The 25,006-nt window shown below is 35.7% G+C and overlaps 1 protein-coding gene across 5 annotated transcripts in view; it reads right to left on the bottom strand.

Moving 5' to 3' along the window:
* The window catches only part of Smarcad1 (SWI/SNF-related, matrix-associated actin-dependent regulator of chromatin, subfamily a, containing DEAD/H box 1`), a 69,334-nt gene that overhangs the window by 10,795 nt on the left and 33,533 nt on the right, over nt 1–25,006 (bottom strand). For all 5 annotated transcript variants that reach the window (XM_039107564.2, XM_006236600.5, XM_039107565.2 and 2 more), the window contains 14 exons: nt 19,164–19,363; nt 13,351–13,441; nt 10,951–11,050; nt 9,922–9,981; nt 9,750–9,825; nt 7,687–7,822; nt 7,057–7,194; nt 5,291–5,386; nt 5,061–5,178; nt 4,742–4,863; nt 3,384–3,572; nt 2,592–2,710; nt 1,020–1,202; nt 2–111 (listed from right to left, as the gene is read on the bottom strand). In XM_039107564.2, the coding sequence (XP_038963492.1) occupies nt 2–111; nt 1,020–1,202; nt 2,592–2,710; nt 3,384–3,572; nt 4,742–4,863; nt 5,061–5,178; nt 5,291–5,386; nt 7,057–7,194; nt 7,687–7,822; nt 9,750–9,825; nt 9,922–9,981; nt 10,951–11,050; nt 13,351–13,441; nt 19,164–19,363 (1,738 nt within the window). The remainder of the gene's footprint in view (nt 1; nt 112–1,019; nt 1,203–2,591; nt 2,711–3,383; nt 3,573–4,741; nt 4,864–5,060; nt 5,179–5,290; nt 5,387–7,056; nt 7,195–7,686; nt 7,823–9,749; nt 9,826–9,921; nt 9,982–10,950; nt 11,051–13,350; nt 13,442–19,163; nt 19,364–25,006) is intronic.

Raw genomic sequence — 25,006 nt, 5'->3', positions numbered from 1 at the left:
CCTTCATCTACTGTAGTCATGTCTTGCTCTAGCTTCAACTTTTGTTGGTTAATTTTTAGCATGGACTCTTCAATCGTTCCTTGGCTTATTAATTTAATAACTAATACTTCTCTAAAAATAAACACATGACAAGTCCATAGGTCATTGACGTTACTTAGATACTAACAGTTCAACAAGAATAATAAGAAAAGTAAGTTAGTGACTCTGGTGGTTTGACTACGATGGTTTCCAAACAAGTTCTGGCTGTCCTAGAATCCATCGTGTAGATCAGGCTGGATTCAACTCAAGAGAACCAACCACCGGCCTCTGTACCAAGTACTGGAACTAAAGGTGTGTGCCACCACTCAGCTAAATGCTTTTTTTTTTTTTTTTAAATAAGAGTTGCCTTGGTCATGGTATCACTTCACAGCAATAATAGAACAGTGACTAAGACAGATCCATAATTAACTTTTATTCAAAATATTTGAGATTGGTATTTAGAAATATTAAAACATTTAGACATCCATCCTTTTCTCTTGATCCAAGTAAAAATATATATATGCTTTGAAAATTACTGATAAAAACTTTATTACAATGGGACTGCAGATAGGGGTTGATGATAGAGCATTTGTTAAACAAGCATGATTGCTTTATTATACTACTTTTCCTGTTTGTTTGTAGCTCAAGTGTCTATGGAGCTTAGGCTAACCTAGAACTTGTTCTATAGGGTCAGTGGGTTGGCCTGAATCTTGGGGAAATCTAATTTCACCTCTCAAGTGATAGGATTACAAGCATGGACTATCACTACTGATAATATACATCTCATAAACTATAAAACTACTTGGTATAGAGATGGGAGGTTAATTATCAGAAAATGAATGAGTACATAGTAATTTACATATAGACAGCATCGAGGTTGCTGATAAAAATAGCAGCTAGACTTGGCTGAAAAAAACCTACAGATACCCAACATGCGCCATCTTTTAATATTTTAACCAGCTGTAGTTGATGACAACTAAGTTTCAAGTGACAACACTTACTTAGTCTGACCAACTCTATGGCACCTGTCTTCCGCTTGTTTGTCGTTGTATGGGTTGCAGTCAATGTCATGAAGTATAACAACATTTGCTGAGGTCAGGTTTATTCCTAATCCACCCGCCTTAGTTGACAAGAGAAACACAAAGATATCCATATCTGTATTAAACTCATCAATTAGATGGATCCTGCAAGACAAATAGATTAGGTTCAATTTCACTAAAGGATTAACAGGTAGAACTGAAAACAGTTACTTCACATGGAAAGTCCCTCTGCTATCAGTGAAGGACCCCTTAAGTCAACCCAGCCATTCCAACTCGATTCACATGTGAACCATTATTTGAATTTTTGAGTACTTTAGATTTAGCTAAATAATACTTATCCAGTCTAACTTTCTCAGCAATCTGACGGCTACTGCACAAAAGAGTTGGCAGTATATAAGAGAAACCAAGGATTTTATTTTCATTTTCTAAAAACCTGTAAGAACTGGTCTTTAGCATTTTGTTGTTGCTGCTGTTGTTGTTTTTGGAGTGGGGAGGCTTGGGGGATGTCTCACTAAGTAGCTTAGGTTGGCCTCAAATATAAAATCCTCCTGCTGAATGAGAACTTTTTTCTAAAAGTTTTATTAACCTTCAAAATATGAAAAATCTGACCTTAAACCAATCTTGATTAAACAATAAGATACCTTAAAACTTGAATGGCTTTTTTATTTTTTTATATCCTGATCAGAGTTTCTCCTCCCTTCCGTTCCTTTCTCCCCCTTCACTCTTCCTCAATTTCTCTTTAGAAAAGAGAAATGGCAGTCCCCCATGAATTATCAGGCAAGCATGGCATATCGAGCAGTGACATAGGCACTTCCCCTTGTATTAAGGCTGGTTGAGACACTCCAATATGAGGAAAGGGGCCCTAAAGGTAGACAAAAGAGTCAGAGTCTGACTTCCCACTGTTAGGAGCTCCATAACATCACCAAGCTACTCAACTGTAACACATATACACACGACTTAGGTCATTCCCACAATAGGCTCCCAGGTTGTGGGTTCAATCTCCATGGGTCCCTATGGGCTCAGGTTAGTTGATTCTCAGGTTTTTCTTGTACTGTCCTTTACCCCTCGGGGTCCTATAATCCACCCTCCACCCCTCTTCTGCAGGATTCTCTGAGCTCGGCCTAAAGTTTGGCTGTGCATCTCTGATGTGTTTCAAGCAGTTGTTAGATAAAGCCTCCCTTGAGTATTTTTTTAAAGGGGAAAAACCCAGGACTGGGGATGTGGTTTAGTTCTAGAGTGCTTGCCTAGCATATACATGGCTCTGGGTTTGCAAAAATAAAAATAATATAAAATACAGGAGAAAATTATGAAAAGCAAACAATTTTCATAATTTTTCAGAATATACTTATATATAATTTTGGGGGAAAAATTAAAGGACAACAACCTCAAACAGTAATAGTTGAATAATTTGAATATTAAATATTTGAAGTAGCAGAGCCTAACACTTTAAACAAGAATTCTCTGCACAATTCTCCTTCTATTTAAAATGCTAGCAAACGCATATGCAAATGATACTTGGCAGCTAATACCAACCTTTCAGAAATCTGAGTCTTTCCATCTAATCGGAGGTACCTATGTTGATGGTGCTTTAAGAGAACCTCTAATATATCCAGCATCATGGTAAACTGGCTGAATAATACCACTCTATCACCCTGTGGAAATATATATATGAATTAAAAACAGGAGAGTGAAACCATTACATTTACCCAAAGCCTTGAAGCCTACAAAATAAGAAGTGCTTTAAAGAGATTTTTGCCAACTTTGCATAAACTTCCTCATAAAATTAAATTGCTTTAAGATTTTTTTAAAGTAAAAAAATCAAGTAACAATACCAAGGATAAATTTATTTTTTTCTTAGACATGATTAGATTACCTTAACTTCTGAACTTCAGTAGCAGTTTAATTCTCAGGTTTTAAGTTAAAGAAGCTGATTATTACTTCCTTTTCATATTAAAAAAGATCATTCATTGAGACCAACTACATAATCACTATTTGTACCTAAATACTGAAAATTTAAGCTATTTCATACAAATTGCGGTACCCTTTGAAGATATCAGTCATGTTTGAAATAATTAAAACTTTAAAAATTAACAAGATGTGATCTAATCTAACTTTTATTATTTTCTTACTAAGTTCTATAAAAAGAACAGAAAAGCTATGTGAAATAAATGTTTAAAACACTAGGTTCTAGAAGAAAATAGAACATAAACTTTACTTTAGGAAGTAGAACTACTGGGACAACAAAGCCAGAGTCATCCTAATACTTTCTGTTTCAGAAGTTCAACCAACAAGGCAGACACAAAGAGACAGTCATTTTTTTAATACCTTCTGTTTCAACTCAGACAAGATGCATCCTAAGGTTCGGAATTTCCCAGAATCTAAAATTAAATCCATGTCTAACTGGTAACTATTAATGTGTTGATACTGTTTACAAAGGACATGTAGTTCAAAATCTGTCATAACTTCCATGTCTTCAAAGATCAGGTCGGGGTTTGCCTCACAATGCGTAGGTTCCTTTTTAAAATGAAACATAACAAAATATAATATACAATTTATAATTTGATCAGATAACTTTAATAAAAACATTCCACATTTGAAAAAAATGCCCAAATCAGACATTTTAGTACAACAGATTAAGGTTAAGAAATCAGTGTTAATTTTGGGTATCATAAAGAAAGGAAGATTCTTAACTCTTCTAGAGATAGTATGTTTAAGCAGTCAACAGATAAGAAACTTTTCTTCTCATTCTGCCCAAACATTTCTTATTAAAATAGCCATTGCTAATGTATAGAAACACCTTTACCCTTAGCATGTAAATAACTATTCTACAATTTGGAATTTAGTTCAAAATGATCAAGGCAAAGAATCTAGGAGTTTACAGGAAACAAGAATAGTGTAGTTATGAATGATAACTAGAAATGAGTCAAAGTAACATATACAGAGGGTTCACTATAAAAAATGCTCTCCATTTTCACATGTTTAAAATTTTCCTTAAGTTTGACAAAAAAAAAATTAACACATTCAACATTGCATTCAACACAGATATACAGACATATCTACATAAAAAAAAGAAGTCAAGAAAAAATGGGATAAAAATAAAGATTAACTGATAAACAGAAAAATACAACAAAGGAAAAGCAAAATAGAGAAAATGAATGGGAAAACTGTTCCATTAAGCAGGACACAAATATAAGGGATCTTTTAGTTTGGTTTAGCTTTCCTTTTTAAAACTTTAAAAAATATGTGTTATAAAAGTCTAAGGAATTAGCAAACTCTTCTCATAAAGGGTGACAGTCCAACTGGCAAATAATAAGTATTTTTGGCTTGGTAGATGGGGTGTATACACTGCACTTACTCAGCACTGCCCCCACAGTGAGAATCCCTAAGGAAACAACACAGATAAATGGTATGATTATGTTCTAACAACAACAAAAAGTTATGTCCAGTTTGCTGACTCTAGGCCTGGTTACCTATCTATTCTCCTGTCATCAAGTTATCTTGGCCTAGAAAATGTATCTCAGGAAAGGGCTACCGCACAGATGGTGAAGAGGTTTGTTAGCGTGTGCAAGGCCCTCAGTGGTTCAAAGATGAGTATGCCCAATATTTTATCATCCTAACTTCCGGCCTAAGACCATCCTAGTTTTATTAGCAAAACTCAGTGGGAGTCTAACGTAAGTCCTTACCTTCAGCATTAGCTGAGACATCTCCTTCAGCTTCTCAGCCGTGTAATACTGGCGGTGTAGTAAAGGATGATTGGCCATTTTTCTTAATTGCATCATGACATTGCACATCTCTGTGTTTTTTTCTATGATCCAAAAAGTACACATTAACCAAAGTGATAGCGCTATTTACTAAAGTCTATCTCAAGACTAAGTGCTATTTACTAAAATCTTAAAAATATTTCTTCAAATCCCAACTAACTTAAAAAGAACAGCCCCTAAAATTATCATATGCACCAATCAAAGATCATTCTTTGCATATATTGTGGAAGTCAGATGTTACCCAGGTTGTTGATAGACTTTTTCAATCTGTTAAAAAGGCCCGAGTAGAGTTGCTCCTGCTTCTCTGACATTGCGCATAGCTCAATCTGATCCTTCTTGGGAGGCAGAAGCTTAAGAACCTTGGAAAGGAAAATCACTGCATGTGACTTTTCTAAGAAAACAGAATTATTATGAAGAAAACAAACAAACAAACCAAAAAATGCAACCCAAAACATCCAGATAAAGAATTACCTCCTCTTTCACTCTTCTGAGAATAAAGGGCTTTATGATTTGTTTTGCATGTGCTATTCTCTCCTTTTCGTATATACTCTGTTCATCTGCTGGTTTCTAAGCAAAATAAAAACACAACATTTAGAAATTACATCTTTAAGTCATCACAATAATCCCACATTACAACATGCATAATCTATATACTACCACTTCATATAACAAAATATACATTTGACTGCTTGGGCTTTTCTCCTACATAGTAGAAAGGATTAAACTCATGACCTTGACAGGAGCTTTATTCTGAGTTACTGTCTGGGCCCAGAAAGTCATTTCCGAATTCTGAGCTGTAATCTAATTGAAGCCCCATATATATACTGAGGTTTCATATATTTTAATGAAGTGCTAAGTCTGAACCAGACAAGTTGATATTTACATACAAACATCCAATTCAGCCATTGACTGAATAAATCACATGGAATAAAAATGTGTGGAAAGGGGATGGGGTTCCAACTATTTATTTTAAAAAAAAAGTCCTCCCCCAAAGTCAATATAATTTGATGCAAACCACAGAGAACAGTATCCAGTCAAAACTGATGTTTTTGGAGAACTACATAGTAAAGATGTATTTTTAAGATGCAGGTAACAAAGAGTTAAGAAGGGTTGGGGGATGAATATGATCAGAATGCATTTTAAACATGTATGAAATTATCAAAGAATAAGTTAATAATAGTAAAACAGTAAGGTTGAGAATAGAAGATACCTCAAGTCAACCTTAGGCCTGAGTGCATATATACACAGTGCACATGTGCGCAAATACAAAAGTAAAAGATGAAGGGCATCTTAAGAACCTCAAGTTTTAAGCAAGAAACTCAAAGAATGAAGTTGCTTAGATAGGTCACTTGGCCCAAAGCAAAGAACTGCAAGCCCCTGAGTTCAGTCAACTGTCTTTACTCTGAAGAAGGTGGAGAACAAAAAGAGTCATGGAGTGGAGCAGTAAAATGGAGTTTCCTACACAAAGCACCAGGCATCTTCATGGGCATCTTGACATGCTTGTACTGTCTATTAAAAGCTAACCATTTATAATCATAGTTTCCTTAGTCAAATACCACAGGAAATTCTTATGATATGGATCTAAGTTTGAGAGCATATTATTTTCTCCCTCATCAGACTATACATGGTAGAACCATAGATCTAAACGGATGTCAGGAAGTCACTGGGTTCTATCAGGCTTCTGAGTAAAACCTGTAAGCTTTACCCCTTAAAGCCTCCAACTTCCCCCAAACAATGATTATGTAAAAAGATACCTGTGGATATCTGGGAATCCTACACTAGTGTTCTAGTTCTAGTTTAGAAAAGCCAATCACCTTTTCCAAGAGGGAGGACCTTCCTAGATTAGGAATTTGTCTTTAGTTGATAGTATCATACCAGTTTTGTTTTGATAATGGCACCATGATTGTATGAGAAAGCACAATAAAGGATACACAAGAAAAAAGGGGATGATTAAGAAACATGCATGTAACTCAAGATACCATACATATCTGAGCTCTCCACCATTCAAAATTATTACTCAGCTCATTTGAATACTGAACCTCAAAACTCCTGACTACTGGTCATAGAACTGATCATTAATTTTCTCCATACTACGGCTGATATGTTCACATATAGGTGTACCAAAAACTTAAGCTCTTTTGATCGATCATGTGACATGAAAACAACCTTGACAGACAAAAGAACAAAGAGTCTAGAAAACACCTTCACATCTGGGGAAAACTTATATGTGTGCTTACCGTTTTAGAAGAAAACATCCTTCGGATTTCGCTGGTGCTACTGCTAAACATGTGTGGCATAACAAAATTCAACAATGACATGAGTTCTAGCAGATTATTCTGCACAGGTGTTCCCGTGAGTAGTAACCGGTTTCGTGCCTAAGAGTGAAGACAAAATTTAGATGCTTTCTTTTTTAAGTACCTCTCCCTCCCTAATTGCCTATATTGCCTAGTAAGAGACAAGGAGAGAATTATAATTATCATTTACAACTTTACTTTCTGTGATAGAAAAATATTGAGATATTTGATGTCACTTATTATTATCTACTATACTTCAGACAGAACGTGAAACTGATCATATTTTGAAAGCACTATTGTGTATCCTCAAATAACTTCTACGGGGTGATAAAAAGTATACCATATTTATTCAAATTGGAGGTCATGTGCAATAGGGTACTAAGAGCATATATTTTTTTAACATTTTTAAAGAATTACTGAAGAAAGTATGACAGTGGCCACAGGGTCCACAAAGCAAAAAGGCCCTTAAAGGAAAAGCTTGCTCACTCCTGATATAAAATTATGTGTATATGTATTAAATTATGAAAATATATTTTATCATAACTATTTACAAACCACAAAGCACACTCTTACATTAATTGTCATTAGGTGCTGGTAGCGGATAGAGCCCATATTCTTCAGCATATGGCCCTCATCAAAAATTGCATAATTCAGTTTCAGGCGTCGAAAGAGACTGCGGTCATCAGAGCTGCTGATTGCACAATTATACCTGTTGCCAAAGAAAACTAATTATTTCTGATTATACCTTTTGGGAGCTTAGAGTTTATTAGGAGACAATGTAGCTTTTCAAGTTATTTTTCTTAAAAAAAAAAAACAAAAACTTTATTTAATTAGATTTACTTATTGCATGCTATTTAAGTACATGTGTGACACCAAAGGCACAGGTATAGAGGTCGTGTTCTTTCCTTCCTCAGGCCATCAGGTATACTGACAATTGCCTTATCCACTAAGCCATCTCTCTGGCCTCTAAGCTATTTTCCTTTTAACCTTGCAAATAGCTCTTAAAAGAAAGCAATGAACACAGTCAGCTCTCAAAGACTGGCATATTTTTATTCAATATTTATGTACATGTAGCCAAATTATACATTACTAACCTAAAGAAAATTCATATGAAACAGTTCTAGCCAGCTTTAATATACTGGGGAAGCAGTCAACTTGAGAATAGCTTAGAAATAATCTAGCACTTTATACTCTGCCTCGTAATTGTTTCTAAGAAGCAGAAAAGAACACAAAGATAAAACAAGGGATTAAGTCAAGGAATTATCAGGTAAGAGCCAAGAGTTCAAGGCTACATATGAGTCTGTTTACTTAAAAAAAAAAAAAAACAAAAAAAAAAAAAACAAAAACAAAAACCTTTTGAAAGGGGTGGGCTACACTGGTAGCTCATAGTTACATTTAACTCCAGTTCCAGGGAATATGCTGTCCTCTCCTGGCCTCTGCTCACAACTATATGCATGTGGTACATATAGACACACAGGCACACATACTCAAAAACAAAAATCATAAATCCTTAAAAAAGGAAAAAAATTGAATTTTAGATAAATACTTTCAAAACAGACCCTGACAGAAGATAGCAATAATAAAAATTCTAATGAACTATAAAAAATCAAGTTTTCTACCACATACTATACTCAATTCCAACCACATGATGACTATTCAAAAATATATTGAACCTGGGTGTGGTGATAACTGAAATCCCAGCACTTAGGGGAAGGAGGCCAAAGGATCGAGACTTCAAGGATGTGCTCAGCTAAATGATTTGGAGAGTAGACCAACTAAATGAGATCCTCCCCCCAACACACTAAAGCAAAAGAATCTAACAAAATTAGTTTGTCATTCTAATTCTGCTCTAATCATATTTCTTATTGGGAACAGGAGATTTCATTATATTTATTGACAACACTTATTTGCAAATTAGAAATATAAATCTTTGGCATGGTATCTCAAATTTTATCTTAAGCTTAACTGAAAGAGTTTTGCTGTTTTCAATTAAATGAGCAAAATGTCTACTTCCATTTTTAGTGAGCTAGCAAAACAAAATAAATTCAAACAAAAGGTATTATATAATAAATTTTAAATTTTTTTTGTAAAAAGTATTCATTGTCAGGATAAATCACTCAATCCCTTATTTCACAATCCCAGCATAAACTATTAAACTACACATTACCACTACAAGATATTTTTCGGGGCTGGAGAGATGGTTCAGGGATTAAGAGCACTGACTGCTCTTCCAGAGGTCCTGAGTTCAATTCCCAGCAACCACATGGTGGCTCACAACCATCTGTAATGAAATCTGATGCCCTCTTCTGGTGTGTCTGAAGACAGCTGCAAAGTGAGTGGGGGGAGGGGGAGACGGAAGAGAGACAGAGAGCGTGTGTGTGCGCATAATAAATCATTTTTTTAAAAAAATCATTTTCTGGTTACACATAGTGGCACACGCCTTTAATCTCAGTACTTGGGAGGCAGAGGCAGACAAGTTTGGTCAGTTTGGTCCAAAGTGAGCTCCAGGCCAGCCAGTACTGTATTAAAAAATTCTGCCTTTAAAAAACAGAGGGGTGGGGATAGAGGTTGGGGATAGGGGATAAGAGAACTATACAAATTCTCCCCACCTCTTCCCAAATTTTCATAATACTCACGTCGTAACAATTACATTGTAATCTTCATATTTATTATGGATGTTGAATCTAATTTGTTTACGCTCTTCTTGAGAACCTAGAATTTAAAAGTGAAGCATACTTTGATTGTATTGTGTTTAATTATATATTTTAATTTTTAAAACATTTCTAAATGAAAAGCCAAATGACTTACCATAGTAACAGAGCACATTTAAAGTAGGGCACCATAAGTTAACTTCTCTTAACCAGTTATCTACAAAACACAAGAGATTATATGAATCTGCTAGTATAGGATTAAGTAATTTTGCTTTGAAAACTAAAAAAAAAAAAAAAAAACACTATGAAAACTACCCATCATGATTAAATGAGAGGCCCTGAAAGGGCATCAAGGTACAGGCACGGGGCAGATGACAACCCCATTTAAGTGATAACTAATTTAGGGAAAGATAGTCTTTATTTTATACTTATATGCACAAAGCTCTCATAACAACTTTATTAATTCATAAAGAATGGATAAATGAATAAGCAAAAATTAAATTACATACTTTTACATCCAAATAAGGTTTTAAAGTTGGGCAGGGTAGGGCTTGGAGAGATGGCTCAAAAGTTAAGAGCACTGGCTGCTCCTTTAGAGGTCCTGAGTTCAATTCCTAGCAACCACATAGTGGCGCATGACCTTCTATAATAAGATCTGGTGACCTCTTCTGGCAAAACACTGCACATAGAAAAAGTTGGGTGGGGTAGCAGTACCAGCTATCAGTATCTGAGGCAAGAGGATCACCTAAGTCCAAAAGTTTATGAAAGCATGGATAGGCGCCACACAGTAAGACCTCTCAACTGCTATCCCACCAAATTACACCATGCTGTTTTCTGTTTCTTTTTTGGCATTTGGCTATCTTCTTTTTCCCACACACAGACCTCATGTAGCCCAGGATGACACCAAACTCAGCACACATATGAAGATGACTTTGAACCCCTGAACCACCTGACTCTACTTCCCAAGTAGTTAATATTACAGGTGTATGCTATCACACCCTAACTCTAAAAAGTAATTTATGCATACTATGAAACCAAAATAAATGACCATGTATACAACTAAAACAAACACATGTACATTTTCAAAAAGGAGAAAATAGGCCAAAAATTAAATATTCACCAGCACACATGCACATCAATATAAAGCATTCCAAAACACAGAAACAGATGTCCCCTTGTTACAAACCTATGGTGGAGGCCGGAACAACAATCAAATGAGGCCCTTTATTACCCTCTTGAAAGAGGTATGCCAGGAAGGCAATGGCTTGAATGGTTTTTCCTAGGCCCTACAATTAAAAGTTCAAAAGACAATATATGAAATTTTAAAATGAATGAAAATAAACAAAAACTTGAAAATGCAAAAGGAAAGGGAGCATGGGAGCATTTCTTGGCAGGATTGATTTTTCCATCTCACATAATTCACTTTGGAGAATTTCTATAAAGCTCTTAACCCTCAAATGAGTTGAGTAGAATACAAGTGATTCTATAACTTATTTTAGTGACCAGCATGGATGATGGATCGTAACAGTTGATTTATGTATGACACACCATTAATAGGGAAGAATTTTGCATTGTGTAGAAAGAGCCTAATTCTCATTATTACTTATATAGGTCCAGGAATGTGGCCTAGATGAACTGACAAGTATTTCATAAATATAGACAAACACCGCCCAACTCTATTACTCTGAAATGTCTTAAGGACAGATAAGAAGACCATGTCACATGGCAATCAAAAGAACCAAACTCTGATACAATTGTTAACAGCTGAATCCCACTAGCATCATGCTGTACTGAATGAGCCAGACAGAACAGTATGAAAACATTATTCACACTGTAGCCTGAAGTCATCATCCTCTAGTGATAGGTGTCAGAACTGAGATACAGAGCTGGACTTGGTGATTCCTATCTATAATCCCAGGCAACTGGTAGGCTGACCAAAGAATAATCTATACCAGTTTGGAAACAGCTTGGCTACAGTACAGAAAGTTCTAGGCTGGCTTGGGGAATAGTACGAAACCCTACTTCGAAACAAAAACAAGTCAAAACACAAAGGCCATTGAATTAAGACAGCTAAGTACTACCAACATTATGAACCGAACCTGTTCTTGTTCTTCCCTCAAAATTCACTTGCTAGAGTGCTAACACTCAAAGATACAGTATTTAGAGGGCTGGTCATAAGGAAGGATTCAGGGTAATGTAGTCATGAAAGTGGTGCCCTAATCCAGTCAAGCTTCTGACCTTTTAAGGAGAGAGAGACCAGGGATACAAAGAGCCAATGACATCTGAGGACAGAAACAATATACCTTGCTTGCAAGGTAAGTAGAGAGGCCTCCAGGGTGGGGGGAATAGCCTGAAGGGGCATACCCACTCACAGGAAAAGGGGGGGGGGGGCAGTGAGCCAGATGTAAAGTGAATAAATACATTCTTAAAAGGGAAGGAGGAGGAAGAGAAGAAAGAAGAGGAGGAAGAAGAGGAGGGGAGAGGCCTCCAAAGTCTACTAGCACCTCCATCTTGGACTAACAGGGAAGCAAACTTGTGCTATAGCCATGGTATATTTGTTCTGGCAAACTTACAAATTTATGCTTTACAAATAACAAAAATGAGCACATCATATATTCTTTTGGATACCAAATATAATCTGAAAGCATGGAAATTATATATTTTCATTCATATTAGTTCATCACTAGATTATATCATCTAGCAAGAATCTGATAGCTTGTGAAAAGCAAGGCCAACAACCAAAGCCTAGGTCTGAGTTCCAAGTTCTGTCATACACTGTCACACTCTACATCATTTGTAAGCATTCTGGCACGCCACAGGCATTAGTTTTATATTGAATAAATAGCATCTTTCTTTTAACAAGTATAAAATGAGTGGGAATATGCAGAAACAGCATTATTATGATTGTTCATATGTGTTACTCACTGAATACAACCTTTTCTTTTGTTTGCTTGACTTTTTGTGGAAGGGTTTGCATGTAGCCAGACTGGCCTCAAACTTGAATCTTCTGGCCTTTATCTCCCAAGTGCTACAGGCAATACAGCCAGCATGTAACTCATGCTCAATAAATGCTTTTGTTAAGTACAGCTGAACGGTGAGGTTACACCAGACTAACAGTTAAGTTCATATATGACAAACCTAGACTAATGGATACAACAAGTTTCATTCTCTCAGCCTAAAACAAATGTAATTGGGGGTGGGGGGAATTAGCTCAAACATTGAAATGGTTTTCCTGATGCCTTTTTGTAATATTTACTTTGATATATAATCATAACCAGAAAGACAAACTTTTTTCAGTTGTGGAGGACTAGGGCTAAAACTAAAGCACGAAAAATAAAGAAAGGTAAAACAACATGTAAGCTACTGTAATGGGTTCAGTGAAAACTACAATGTCCAATGATGTTCCTCAGTGGTAGGATGCTTGCCTACCTTGCACTGGGTTTGGTAACTCCACAAAACAACCAGCCAACCAAACAACAAAAAACACAAGAAAGCAAAATAACAACAAGGAAAAATGCCATAATGACTTAAATGGCAATATATCTGACATGTTGAATTATAAGTCCTATTAATGATGTACACTTACCATTTCATCTGCCAAAATGCCATTAAGTCCATGTTTATGCACCAATGCCAGCCAATTCAAACCAACCTTCTGATAGGGCTTGAGTGACAAACTGATGAAGAAAACAAATATTACAGATTTATACTTTTTTTAAATTAATTTTCTATTCTATTTTTCTGACATTTGGATTATAACAAACATACACACAAAAAAATCCAAAACTATCCAGATGAGCCTTACCTTTTAACCTGACTCTTTCAAGCTATGTATATTTTTAAAAAGTAAGTACAAAACACAATCCATAGTAATTTTTAAAATCTCATAAAAATGTAGTCAATGTTTGCCGTTTACTTCTTTTGGCAGTACAAATTACATAAAACACTTTTATATTGGGTTAAATCATAATTTTAACAAATTACTGAATTCTATTAATGATCAGAATATTAACTATAATGTATTATTAAAGTGACATTTAGTCTAGAAAAATAGATTATATTGACTAGACTTTTAGCACATTAAAGAAATTACAACTAAACCCACAAACATAATTTGTTCTTCTGCCAGGTTGCTTAATAATAGCTTTGTTTAGTTCTAGAGTAACATATGTGTGCATATGCATATATTTACATATATAAATTTGCTAATGCAAGTGTTTTCTAACTTTTTAACTTGGAAATACATAAACAAATTAATCCCCAGGAACAACTTTGCTTATATTAGAGAGTGATAATGGATGAAAACAACATTTTCCTAAATGTTTAGATAGCTAAAATTAAGAACAACAGATTTTATTGACAATCTACTATATAAAGAATGCATGTCATTTTTGAGATATCTTTACTAACTTTATTAACCTTTCTTTTAAGAATGCTATAAAATAGTTACTGTCATAGTTTTTCAGATAAAATATGAGACCCAGGAATCTGGGGCTATACAAGTACAAAACGTCAAGTCTCAGATTTTAACTTGGGAGGTCATTCTAAGTCCAAAGCCTATTCTCATTCTCAGAAATACAGCACTCACCACACATCAGTGTGAAAGCCTAAAACACTCTCTAGCTTTCCCTCTGCCACCTTAGCTTCCTCTACACACATTAGTCTACACACAGAAAAGAGGTCTGGACATAAGCTGTGGCATATAAGCAACTAGACTATGGGCTTAAATTCTGAAACCAAAGCATCTCCAGTGAGGTGGGGTCAAAAAGTACTCCACCTCAAACCAAAGTCTATGTTTCAGCCTTACACAAAAACGTTTCTCACTAAAAGTAACAATAATACAGGGAAGAAAAACATTATCTGCATTTCTAACGTCAAAGTATGTGCCCTCCTTACAAAAAGAATACTATTTACCAATGTAATTTCTATGCTCCTACAGAGGCAGTGACCTACAGATGCAGAACCATTACCTCCAGAAATGTAAAAACTTTCCTAAGGCCCTCGTATTCAATCAGACCTACTCTAAAGGCCCCCTTTTAAAAATAATTTTTTATATGTACAGGTGCTTGTTTGTATGTATGTCACTGGACCACATGCATTCTTGGTATCTATACTGACCAGAATTCAAGCTGTAGGTAGTGATGAGCTGCTCAATATGCTGGAAACTAAACAGCTTTTCTGCAAAAGTAGCATGTGCTCGTAAGGGCTGAGCTACTTCTCTAGCCCCACAGCCAACCCTTTACCCACAAAATAGCAAATCCCATGGTCAAGTCAACACCTATTTCTCTATTACTTTTGAGTCCTTACCAATGCTTTCTTTACTCTCTCTCTCTCTCTCTCTCTCTCTCTCTATATATATATATATATATATATATATATACACATATGTATGTATATATATACATACATATGTATATATATATATATCATAAAAATAAAATTTTGATAAGGGACTATTACAACATTTTATAAATGTATCTGAGGGCCACCATAACACGCCATCATTAAAAAAAAAAACAAACAAGGAATATTCTTCAACTAAATTTACAAAAAATTTTCACCACTAATATAAAGTTTAAAGGCTCTGGCAAAATACTCACGCAAAGAGCATCTACTATACAGAAATAATTTATTCAAGGAATACTGACTTATTTATAATCACAAGGAAGCCTAGGTAAGACACTTTAATTAGATATCTGACTAAATAGTTTTATTAAATTGGAATATTTGATTAAAAAACACACATTCATATATAAGTGTATATGTATAGTCATACATATATGTTCCTTAGCTAGTTCTGTCTATATCGTGATAGTGTTGCTTAGTATGAGGAAAACTGCTGCCTGATATAGATTGTTTCTCCAGAACACAATAGGCCAACCTAAAAGGATCAATGAAGATGCAGACAGGTTTAACAAAGCCAATTTGCACTCCATTTGCTGGATAGGGATATGGCTTAATTGTTAAGAGTGCTTGCCTTGCATGCATAAGGCCCTGTGTAAAATCACCAGCACCAGTTAAACAAACAAAAGACAAATGAAAAAAACTATTTAATATGACAAATCATTAATTTGACAAATGACAAATTGCGATAGGTTATATTTTTTCTCTTGCAGGTCCTACCTATCATTTAGATGTTACGTATTCAAACTTCCCTTCTACTTATTTTGACAATTTCCTAATTTTAACAATTACATGTGAAGACCAACGATCCATTTACTTATAAGAATGTAGGAAGTGTTCAGAACTCGAAATCTGCAATCTAACAAACATCTCTAGGCTGGAGGTTCTCCTACTTTCCACTCAGTGAAATGTTCTGGGACCATAAATGAAAAAATAATGGATTATTTGGAGGTTGCTTTTCTGCTGGGGGAAAAAAAGAACTCTCCCAGTCATTACTTCTTCGGTGTAAAATGAAGCACGTGTTGTAAGAAAAGCTAGTTCATCATGACTGAAAGGAAAGAAAGAAGAAGAGTTCCGAGGACTGTGCATAATTAGTGTGAAATGCAAAACTGTGAGCTGGAGAAGCTTGTTTGAAATGTTCCACACACAGACTCGATCTGCCATCCACCAAGGGTCACGTCTTCTAACAGCACCATGGCTCCTCAAACACTACTCTATTAGTTACTTAAAGAGCACTATTCAGGTTAAACTATTTTCATTGACACCAGTCCATTTGTCAATAATTTCTGTTTAAAACAGGACAGAAAGCCCATCCTATCAAACAAGCATTCCCTGGGTTTAGCTTGGAAAAGACAGATGACCTACTTTTTGCTGAGTAAGTTAGAAACCTTTTCAATGAGAAGAGTTAAAATTAGTCAATTCCCTATCAACTACTAAAGTCTTAGAGATAGTTATGCCTATAGTAAGAAAAAAACATAAAAACTAGGACGGGATATACTATCTACATACTTATTCTAAAATTTGAACTAATTAAGCTCTAATTTAATGCCACTGTTCCTTACATCATTACATGTTAACTTTAAACAAGTTTAACATTTTGAAATGAGTATGAATATGTAATGGTTTTGAAGTACACATGACAAATTTTCTTTTTTAAAGATGTGTTTTTATTGCTTATGTATATGAGAGTATTAGAGTATGCTAGTACCACAGAGGCAAATGGAGGGCATTAAACCTTGGGAGCTGAATGGATTTATAGGCATTTGTGTGCTGCCTGATGTGAGTGCTGGGAACTGAGCTCAAGCTCTGTGAAGCAGCAGGACTCATAACAGTTCAGCCTTCTCTCCAGTTCTGGTATGTGATTTCTTACAAGGAGTTCTGGAATGTCTGTACCTCCAAAGGAAAATTTTCTCCTATTAAAATTAACAATTGGCCATGGTAAACTAAACACCTAGCATTAACTGATTCCATGTATCTGGAGACACAAAGGCTCTGCTCTGTTGAGAGAAAGTCCCAAGGGCTGGAAATATATATAACACAGCACCTGTGCCCAATGAGAGATACCTGGGTTCTTTCGTCAGCACTATCAAAGCTAATAAAGGTTATTGTCTGGACACTGTTTACTTCTGTAAAGCAATAATCAACTACAGATTTTTCTACACTGCAGCTGCAAAGTCTGGCCAGTCTGCCAAGGGGATACAATTTGGACTTTGCTCTAAGGAGAACTTAAAACTTCATTTCTCATCAAGTATTTCATTAAAAATAAAAAATGTCATTAAGAAATACATTAATATTTATAATTAAAATATGCCTTACACTAAGGGAAAGGAGATTATTACCTGACCACACTATTTAGAAGAGAAATTTATGAATGTGGGTTGAGAGTTTTTAAGTGATGCAGTGAAGTACTCATTTTTAAACTCCAAGTTATGATAAAGTGGACTCAACTGGGAAAGTCTGGCAGAGTGAAGAACTCCCCACGTCCACGCTGAAGAACAAGCAGCAGCAGCAGCTCCAACTACACTTAGGAGAACTTGCTGACATAGTTCTGTCTACGCAACACACAAAGGGCTTCTTTTGTGGGAGCTGCATCACGTTTCCCTACACCACCACATAGCACCCTAGAAGGGCACAGAAAAGATTCGAACTTACTATTAAAGGCCAATAATCATATCTTCTTTGTTTGCTTCATACTATGATTTTGAACTATTAATCCAGTGATCATCAGCAAATATGCTTTGATCATTAACTAAGAAAAATACCAGACATAAACTAAGGTAATCCTTTTGCCAAAACCCTAGTGCTAAAAAACAAAAACAAAACAAAAAACTGTAAGAAAAATTTTCAACAACAGAAAAGTACAAATATTCTAAACAAATCTCCCTCTCTGTAAGACAAGTTTTTGTTTTGTTTTGTTTTGTTTTGTTTTTCTTAAATTCCCCTGTGGCTCAAGCTAGTCTTGAACTCACAATGTAGCCCAGGCTGGCCTCAAATTGGTGATGATCCTCCTGTCTTGTCCACCCTTCTGGGATTCCAGAGATGAGACAACATGCCTGGCTCTAATTAACATTTAAAGTTGCATATACCCTGCATGGTATAGATCTTCTAGAATCTATTCCAACTAGTCCTTGATTTTAGAGATGTGGACTATTTTAAGCCAAGTGTGGTGGTTCCATGGAGTAAAACTACAATGTTAGCACTTAGTAGGTGAGTCAGGAGAATTATCATTAGTTTGAGACCAGATTAGACTTCATAGTGAGCACTAAGCCAGGTAAGGCTATATATAGGAAAGCCCGTCTCAAAAACAAAAAGAACAGAAACAAATGAAATACAAGCAAACGTCAAAATGAGCAATTGAATGTACTTCCCGAAAAGGAAGTATTCTGAACAGGTTTACATTTCCAAACTACTTAAAACTAAGCAAATTATTTTTAAAAAAGTTCAAAATGTACTTTCTCCTACTACAATCCTCCAATACCTTATGCAGAAACAAAATGCCACTTGAGTATTTACTGATGTTAGATGGTTCTACATGTTTAGTTTTTGCCAGGCTTCTGGCAAGGTACTTTAATGAGTAGCATCTAGAAGACTGGGTGCAGTTACGATCTGCTGTATCCTCTTGGTTTGTTTCTACCCTCAAGGAGACTTTTCAAAGTGCTTAAGAAACACGAAGAGCAAAATCATCAGTTTACACAAGTATGGCTAAAACATTCTTATTAGTTTCAGTGAATACACATAAAGCTATCTGTTGCCAGATAAGGAAGATAAAGGTTATATAAGATTACATAACAAACAACACAATAGAGTAAAATCTCCTGCTGGGGGAGGGATCAAAGAAAACATACTGGCATACTGTGTGTGCCACTGAGAACCTTAGAGAAATGTCTTCTAACCTTAGTTGCTGAATCACATTTGGTTTCCCTAGGCACAATGCAAATAAAAGTTCAGATACTTTATTCAAGTAAGATCAAAATAACTGTAATCAATGAATGATACCTTTGGTTTAGAAGGGAAGGCTGTTCTATGTTCCATCCACCTCCATTTCCAGTAAGCATGGTAACTTGTTTGGTTAATTTATTTGAAATATCTTCACATTTGTTCATAAGTCTTATAACTACATCCCTTTCTTGAATTACCGTTTTGCAATTCCATATCAAATCTTCAGATAGGCCATTGATTTTGGACATCTTTGTAAACTATGACATAAAAAGAAAAATAGTTCAATAGCTCAAATCTATCAGGCAGAAAGAATTAAAGTTCTTTTCTAGTTACTTAGTTAACTTAAGGTTTTGTGCTGTGGCTCAGACTCCCCTCAAAATTGTAACCTTCTCACCTCTGCTCCCCAAACACTGGGTTGCAGGAGTGCACAACCATACTGGGCAGCCAAATCCAAATTCTCTCTTTCAGGGGAGAAAAGATTGTAAAGACATCAAGAAGTGCTGCGTGAACTGGCTTTTCATGTCTACACTTGAATTCTTATGTGCTTCACTGAAATACTGCCACTTCAAACACATTGTGCTGAAATAAAATGTCTCTTTTCACACATACTCAACATAACACACAATACATAAACTCAAATTTATTATCAAATTTATTGGTACTGGCAGCAAATGTTTCCTTATATTAAAAATATTAAATTTTCATATTTCATTGTAGGGGAATGGTTCTGATGCTTTGATTTAATTGTAAATCTGCTGAAGATCCTTGTCCCCAATTTGTTTTTGATTGATCAATAAAGATGCCAGCGGCCAATGGCTGGGATAAGGGAGATGGCTTGAGACCCTTAGAGTTGCACAGTCTAAGACATATAGCGAGAGAGGAGATCACCTTGACCAGGGGAGGAGAGAAGGAACAGAATTAGAGCTATAAAAGGAGTTATCAGCCAAAATGCAGGTGTAAAAAGAGAAAGCGGTCCCAGGAAGGGCAACCCAGAAACATTTTGGGCAGCAGAGACCAATGGGCCTCACAGAAGGTTACAAGGCAGCAAAGCTAAGGGTATTTAGAAAGTATCCAGTTAGGGAAAAAGGAAAAGCATGCTAGCCACAGGAGGCTCAGAAGTACCCAGCCATTGAGCTAAAAACCTATTAGAAATAAGATAATGTATATGTGTCTTTCATCTATGGATCCAAAGAGAGTAGGATTGGGGGGGGGGGGTGGAACAGTGCAGCACACCCAAGGGCACAAAGTTAAAATTCACCATGACATTTCTCATCCACTAATTTTACCCCCAAAAGTTCAGCTTCACCCCTTAGTAAAGATAATAGCAAAACAGACTGTGGGGCTAAACTCACTTTCATTTCTGTCACTTTCTATGACTACTGAATATTAAGATTAACCTGGGGGTTGGGGATTTAGCTCAGCGGTAGAGCGCTTGCCTAGCAAGCTCAAGGCCCTGGGTTCGGTCCCCAGCTCCGAAAAAAAAAAAGAAAAAAGAAAAAAAGATTAACCTGAAGACATATCAAAGTACAACTCTACAAATTACAACACAAATAGTTATCATTTAACACGTTAAACTTACATTTGTTTGTTTGTTTACAAGGCAGGGTATCATTTTATTGCCTTTGCTGAACTGAAACTCATCTAGAGATCTGCCTGCTTCTGCCTCCTTAGCGGTAGCATTAAAGGCATGAACACTACACAGGCTGATACCTTGTTTTTAAGTGGAGATTATTAGAAAAGCATCACAGATCAAAATATAATTTCATAAATTTAAGTGATAGAACATTTGCCAGCATGTGAAAGACCCTGGGTTTGATAACATGCAGTATACATACAGGTTAATTATGACCAATCTAATAGTTACAAAAAAAAAAAAAAAACTCTTTAAAACAACTACAATATAGTACCTGTGTAAATAATTGTAAAACTTTAAAAGAATGTTTTCAAAAGGAGACCCTGAATAATACAAATAACTGAAAACCTACGCCCTAAAGAACAAAGCTCAAACATTATTATGCAAAGGATGAAAAAGCTCAGCCACCACTTGGCAGCCCACTGAGGAAAAAAAAAGTCCCTCAATCCAGAACTGTAGGGAGGAACCTAACAGACAGCCATCTGCTAGAATAAAAACAAATGATTTTGATTCATATCACCATATAATATTTACCATACACTTCTAAATTAAAATAAAAATCATTCTTGTGATTACAGTGTTTCAAAATGTAGTGAGAAACCTACACAATAGAAATTCACCATTTCTGAAATATGTTTCTTGTAAAACAAAATCCAATTTGTAACAAAATAATTTTTATGTTTATACTAAGAGTTGGTTGTTAGGAAACAATTTTTCTGATCTATTCTATAGGATTTTTATTGCTTTTAGACAGGTCACTCACAATGTATAGCGGGCTGGTCTAGAACTATATAGACCTTGTGACCTTTAACACAGAGATCAGTCTATCTCTTGATCCCCTGTAGAGGCATTAAAAGCATATGCCACCAAGCCCAGCATATAACAGAACTATAAAACACTGATACACTTGTCTTTCACTTTATGTGTGTTTTGCTTTCATGTATGTACACTGCATACATATAGTGCCCACAGAGGCCAAAAGATGGTGTCAGGTACTCCATCCAGGACTACTTACAGATATTTTTTTAGCTGTCATAAGAATGCTGGAAATCAAATCTGGATCCTCTAGAAGAGCTTAATCACTGAGATGTCTCTCCAGTGCCCAAAATACTGTTATTTGTGTGTTATGTTTCTACAGGGACAATATTCACAATCATTAGGTAACCCCTTGCCCTCATAGTTAAGTTCAGGGGGAAATTACCCATATTCATTAGGTATAGGGAGGTTTTATTAAATTTCATTAAAATATCACATTTTAAATGAAATAAAAAATTATGGAACAAAAATCCTCATCTCATTTCTACTGTGCAGTTTGTTGGAAGTTTGCATATGAGAAAAACACCAAAATTAACCAGAAATCAAGAAAGAACATAAGTAACATAGTGTGCAAAAATTACAAGGTACATCTTACTCAACAACTCATTAAATCCAACAATTCTTAATCCAAAAAATTTACGTTATAAAATTGGAGAAAATCCAAAGTTTGTGCTTTGTTTTCAATGTTAACAGATCTTCTCTCAAATAACTTAAAATCTGAAACCAAGAGCAGGAGAGACAAATCAGAGCGAAGAGTACTTCCTGCTTTTGCAGAAGTCCCAAATTTGGTTCTTAACCCACATCAGGTTAACTTATAATCAGCTATAACCCCAGCTCCAAAGTATCCAGTACCCTCTTCTGCCCTCTGCAGGCACCCATGCACGTTTACATAGAAACACAGACATTAATGCATGCACAAAGAAAAACATTTGTTAAAGCTCAAAACAAGTAATATTTTCAGAGAAGTGATACCACTTCTGTAAATTGATTTTTTTTTCTGTAGCCAACTACTTTTTATTATATAAATTAAGGAGTTTGGTTGTTTTGTTCTCTAATGAATATGACTCTGACTGGTAAAAGTATCTGCTACATAGAAACAGTCTCTCCCTTACATGGTTTACTATTAATTAGGAAAGACAATCTAAGTGTTAAAAAGAAAGGATGGAACTTCACAGGCCTGTATTATAAGAAGAATGCTAAAACCTAAAAACTCTCTTCAGATGTAACAAAGAACTGCTGTAATCATACGATCAACATATCAGAGCTTAGAAGAACACAAGATTATTTCAACCAGAAAGTGGGAAAGGACTGAAGGACCATTCTGATGAGTTCAATTATGAACACTGTAAAGCAATTAAAAGGTTTTAAGTCAAAAAAGGATAAGATTTTCTGTTTTAAAGGGACACCATGAATGCTTGACCACAAAATGGCTGATAAGTTCTATGTTTTACCAAAAAATACTAAATGAAAGATCCTGTGGCACATGCATGTAAACCTTGGGTGAAGAGGCAGAGAGATCAAAGAGTTTAAGGCCATTTTCTACTCTACAATGAGCGAAGGCCAGAATGGGCTACATAAACCTATACATACTTTCAATCTCAGCTGTCAGGAGGCCAAAACCAAAGAATGAATGAGCTTGACATCAAGTAGGCAAACGTATTTAGAATGAAAACTAAGATAGAAGGGATTCATGAGATGACTAAGCAGTTCTGAGCACTCAGTGGCTGTTCTTCCACCCAAAGGACCAAGGCTTAATTCCCAGCACCAGCAAAATGGGTCAGAGTTGTAACTCCAGCTTGGGGAGATACAACACCCTCACCTTCCAGCCTTCGTGGCACCTGGCAAATATATGGTACGCAAAAATATATGGAGGCAAAATGCTCATATACAGAAAAAAATTAATTAAGCAAAAACTGTTTAATTCAAAAGTATATATTTTTTAAAGGAATATTGCTAAGCACAAAAACTCTGTTGTTAAATTGTATATACTATAAAGGTGGCTGTAATTCTTGGGAGTGAGGTGCTTAACTCTAGTCCTGAGTATGAAAATATGAAAAACAAGGTAACATTTTAATTATAACAGAGAAAAGTTGCAAAAAAGAGCAAACAAAAAGTCAAAACAATTATCGATGATTTTAAACATAGGCGTAAGCAGGACAAGGTCACCCTATAAACCTCAGGTCACAGAGAAGCATAAAAAGTAGGATCTTGTTTACATGGCATTAAATGTATCAATGAATAGATGGCACGAAACTCTCTTAGGTGGTGGGTATCTTTGGTGGAATTTTGGATAAACCACATTTTTCATTCCTACGGTGTTTCAATTTTACACATACAAAAATCAACTTAAAAAACAGTATTAAGGGGGTTGGGGATTTAGCAGCGCGCTTGCCTAGCAAGCACAAGGCCCTGGGTTCGGTCCCCAGCTTCTAAAAAAAAAGAAAAGAAAAGAAAAAAAAAAAAAACAGTATTAAGGGAGAGTAAAGAAAACATAAAACTCCTACTTACTAGACAGCTATATGCAAAGACTATCAACACGATTAGCGTCTCTAAAAATCTCAAGTAGTATCCCAAGAATGTTCTTCTCTGAAAGGCTGAGTTCAAGGGCCTGTACTGAAAAGAGAAGGGACCAGTAGACCCTGGAACTGCAGTTCCTCTCTCTTGCCACAATGTGTCACTCTTGCAAAAGAAAATGCCTTTGAATTTTTATAAGAGGAGGAAATTGTTTAAAGGTAAATTTCTAAAATTATTTAATTCTTAGTCAAAAAACAGTTCAGGGGCTGGGGATTTAGCTCAGTGGTAGAGCGCTTACCTAGGAAGCGCAAGGCCCTGGGTTCGGTCCCCAGCTCCGAAAAAAAAGAACCAAAAAAAAAAAAACAGTTCAAGGACGGTCTTACTCATTATTACACATAGCTGGCAGCAGCTATAAGTATATGGCAAACTACTCATAATCCATTTGTAATTTTTAGGAAGTTCATCAAACTTGTACAAATTAAAATAAAGCCCCAATACAGTAATCTTAAAAAGCAATGAAACCACTCTACTCAAAGAAATAATAATCATAGCCAGTTGTGCTGACGCACACCTTTAATCCCAGGGTTTGGGGGGCAGAGACTGATTGATCTCTGTGAGTTCAAAGTTAACCCGGTCAACAAAATGAGTTCCAAGAGCTAACAGAGAAACCCTATCTCAGAAAAAAAGACAAAAACATAAAACAGAAATAAACTAATAAAAGAAAAAGAAAACAGAAAGAACCATTTCAGTATTTAAGATGAAATGAAGACAAGTATTTTATAGGGTTAAACAAAGTGAAGTCAGGCACCAGTTCTTCAAATCACGAGAAGACAGAGCAGCACTGGCAGAACAAAGCACTAGACAGAAGCTGTACCTGCTGGGGCAGTGCTAATACACATTTACCCTGAACACTGAAAGAGACAGGAATCTAAAGATG

Source organism: Rattus norvegicus, chromosome 4 (genome assembly GCF_036323735.1).
Source record: "Rattus norvegicus strain BN/NHsdMcwi chromosome 4, GRCr8, whole genome shotgun sequence".
NCBI classification, from domain to species: domain Eukaryota; kingdom Metazoa; phylum Chordata; class Mammalia; order Rodentia; family Muridae; genus Rattus; species Rattus norvegicus.
Note: the sequence above shows the minus strand (reverse complement) of the source record. Positions and strands in the feature narration are given on the sequence as shown.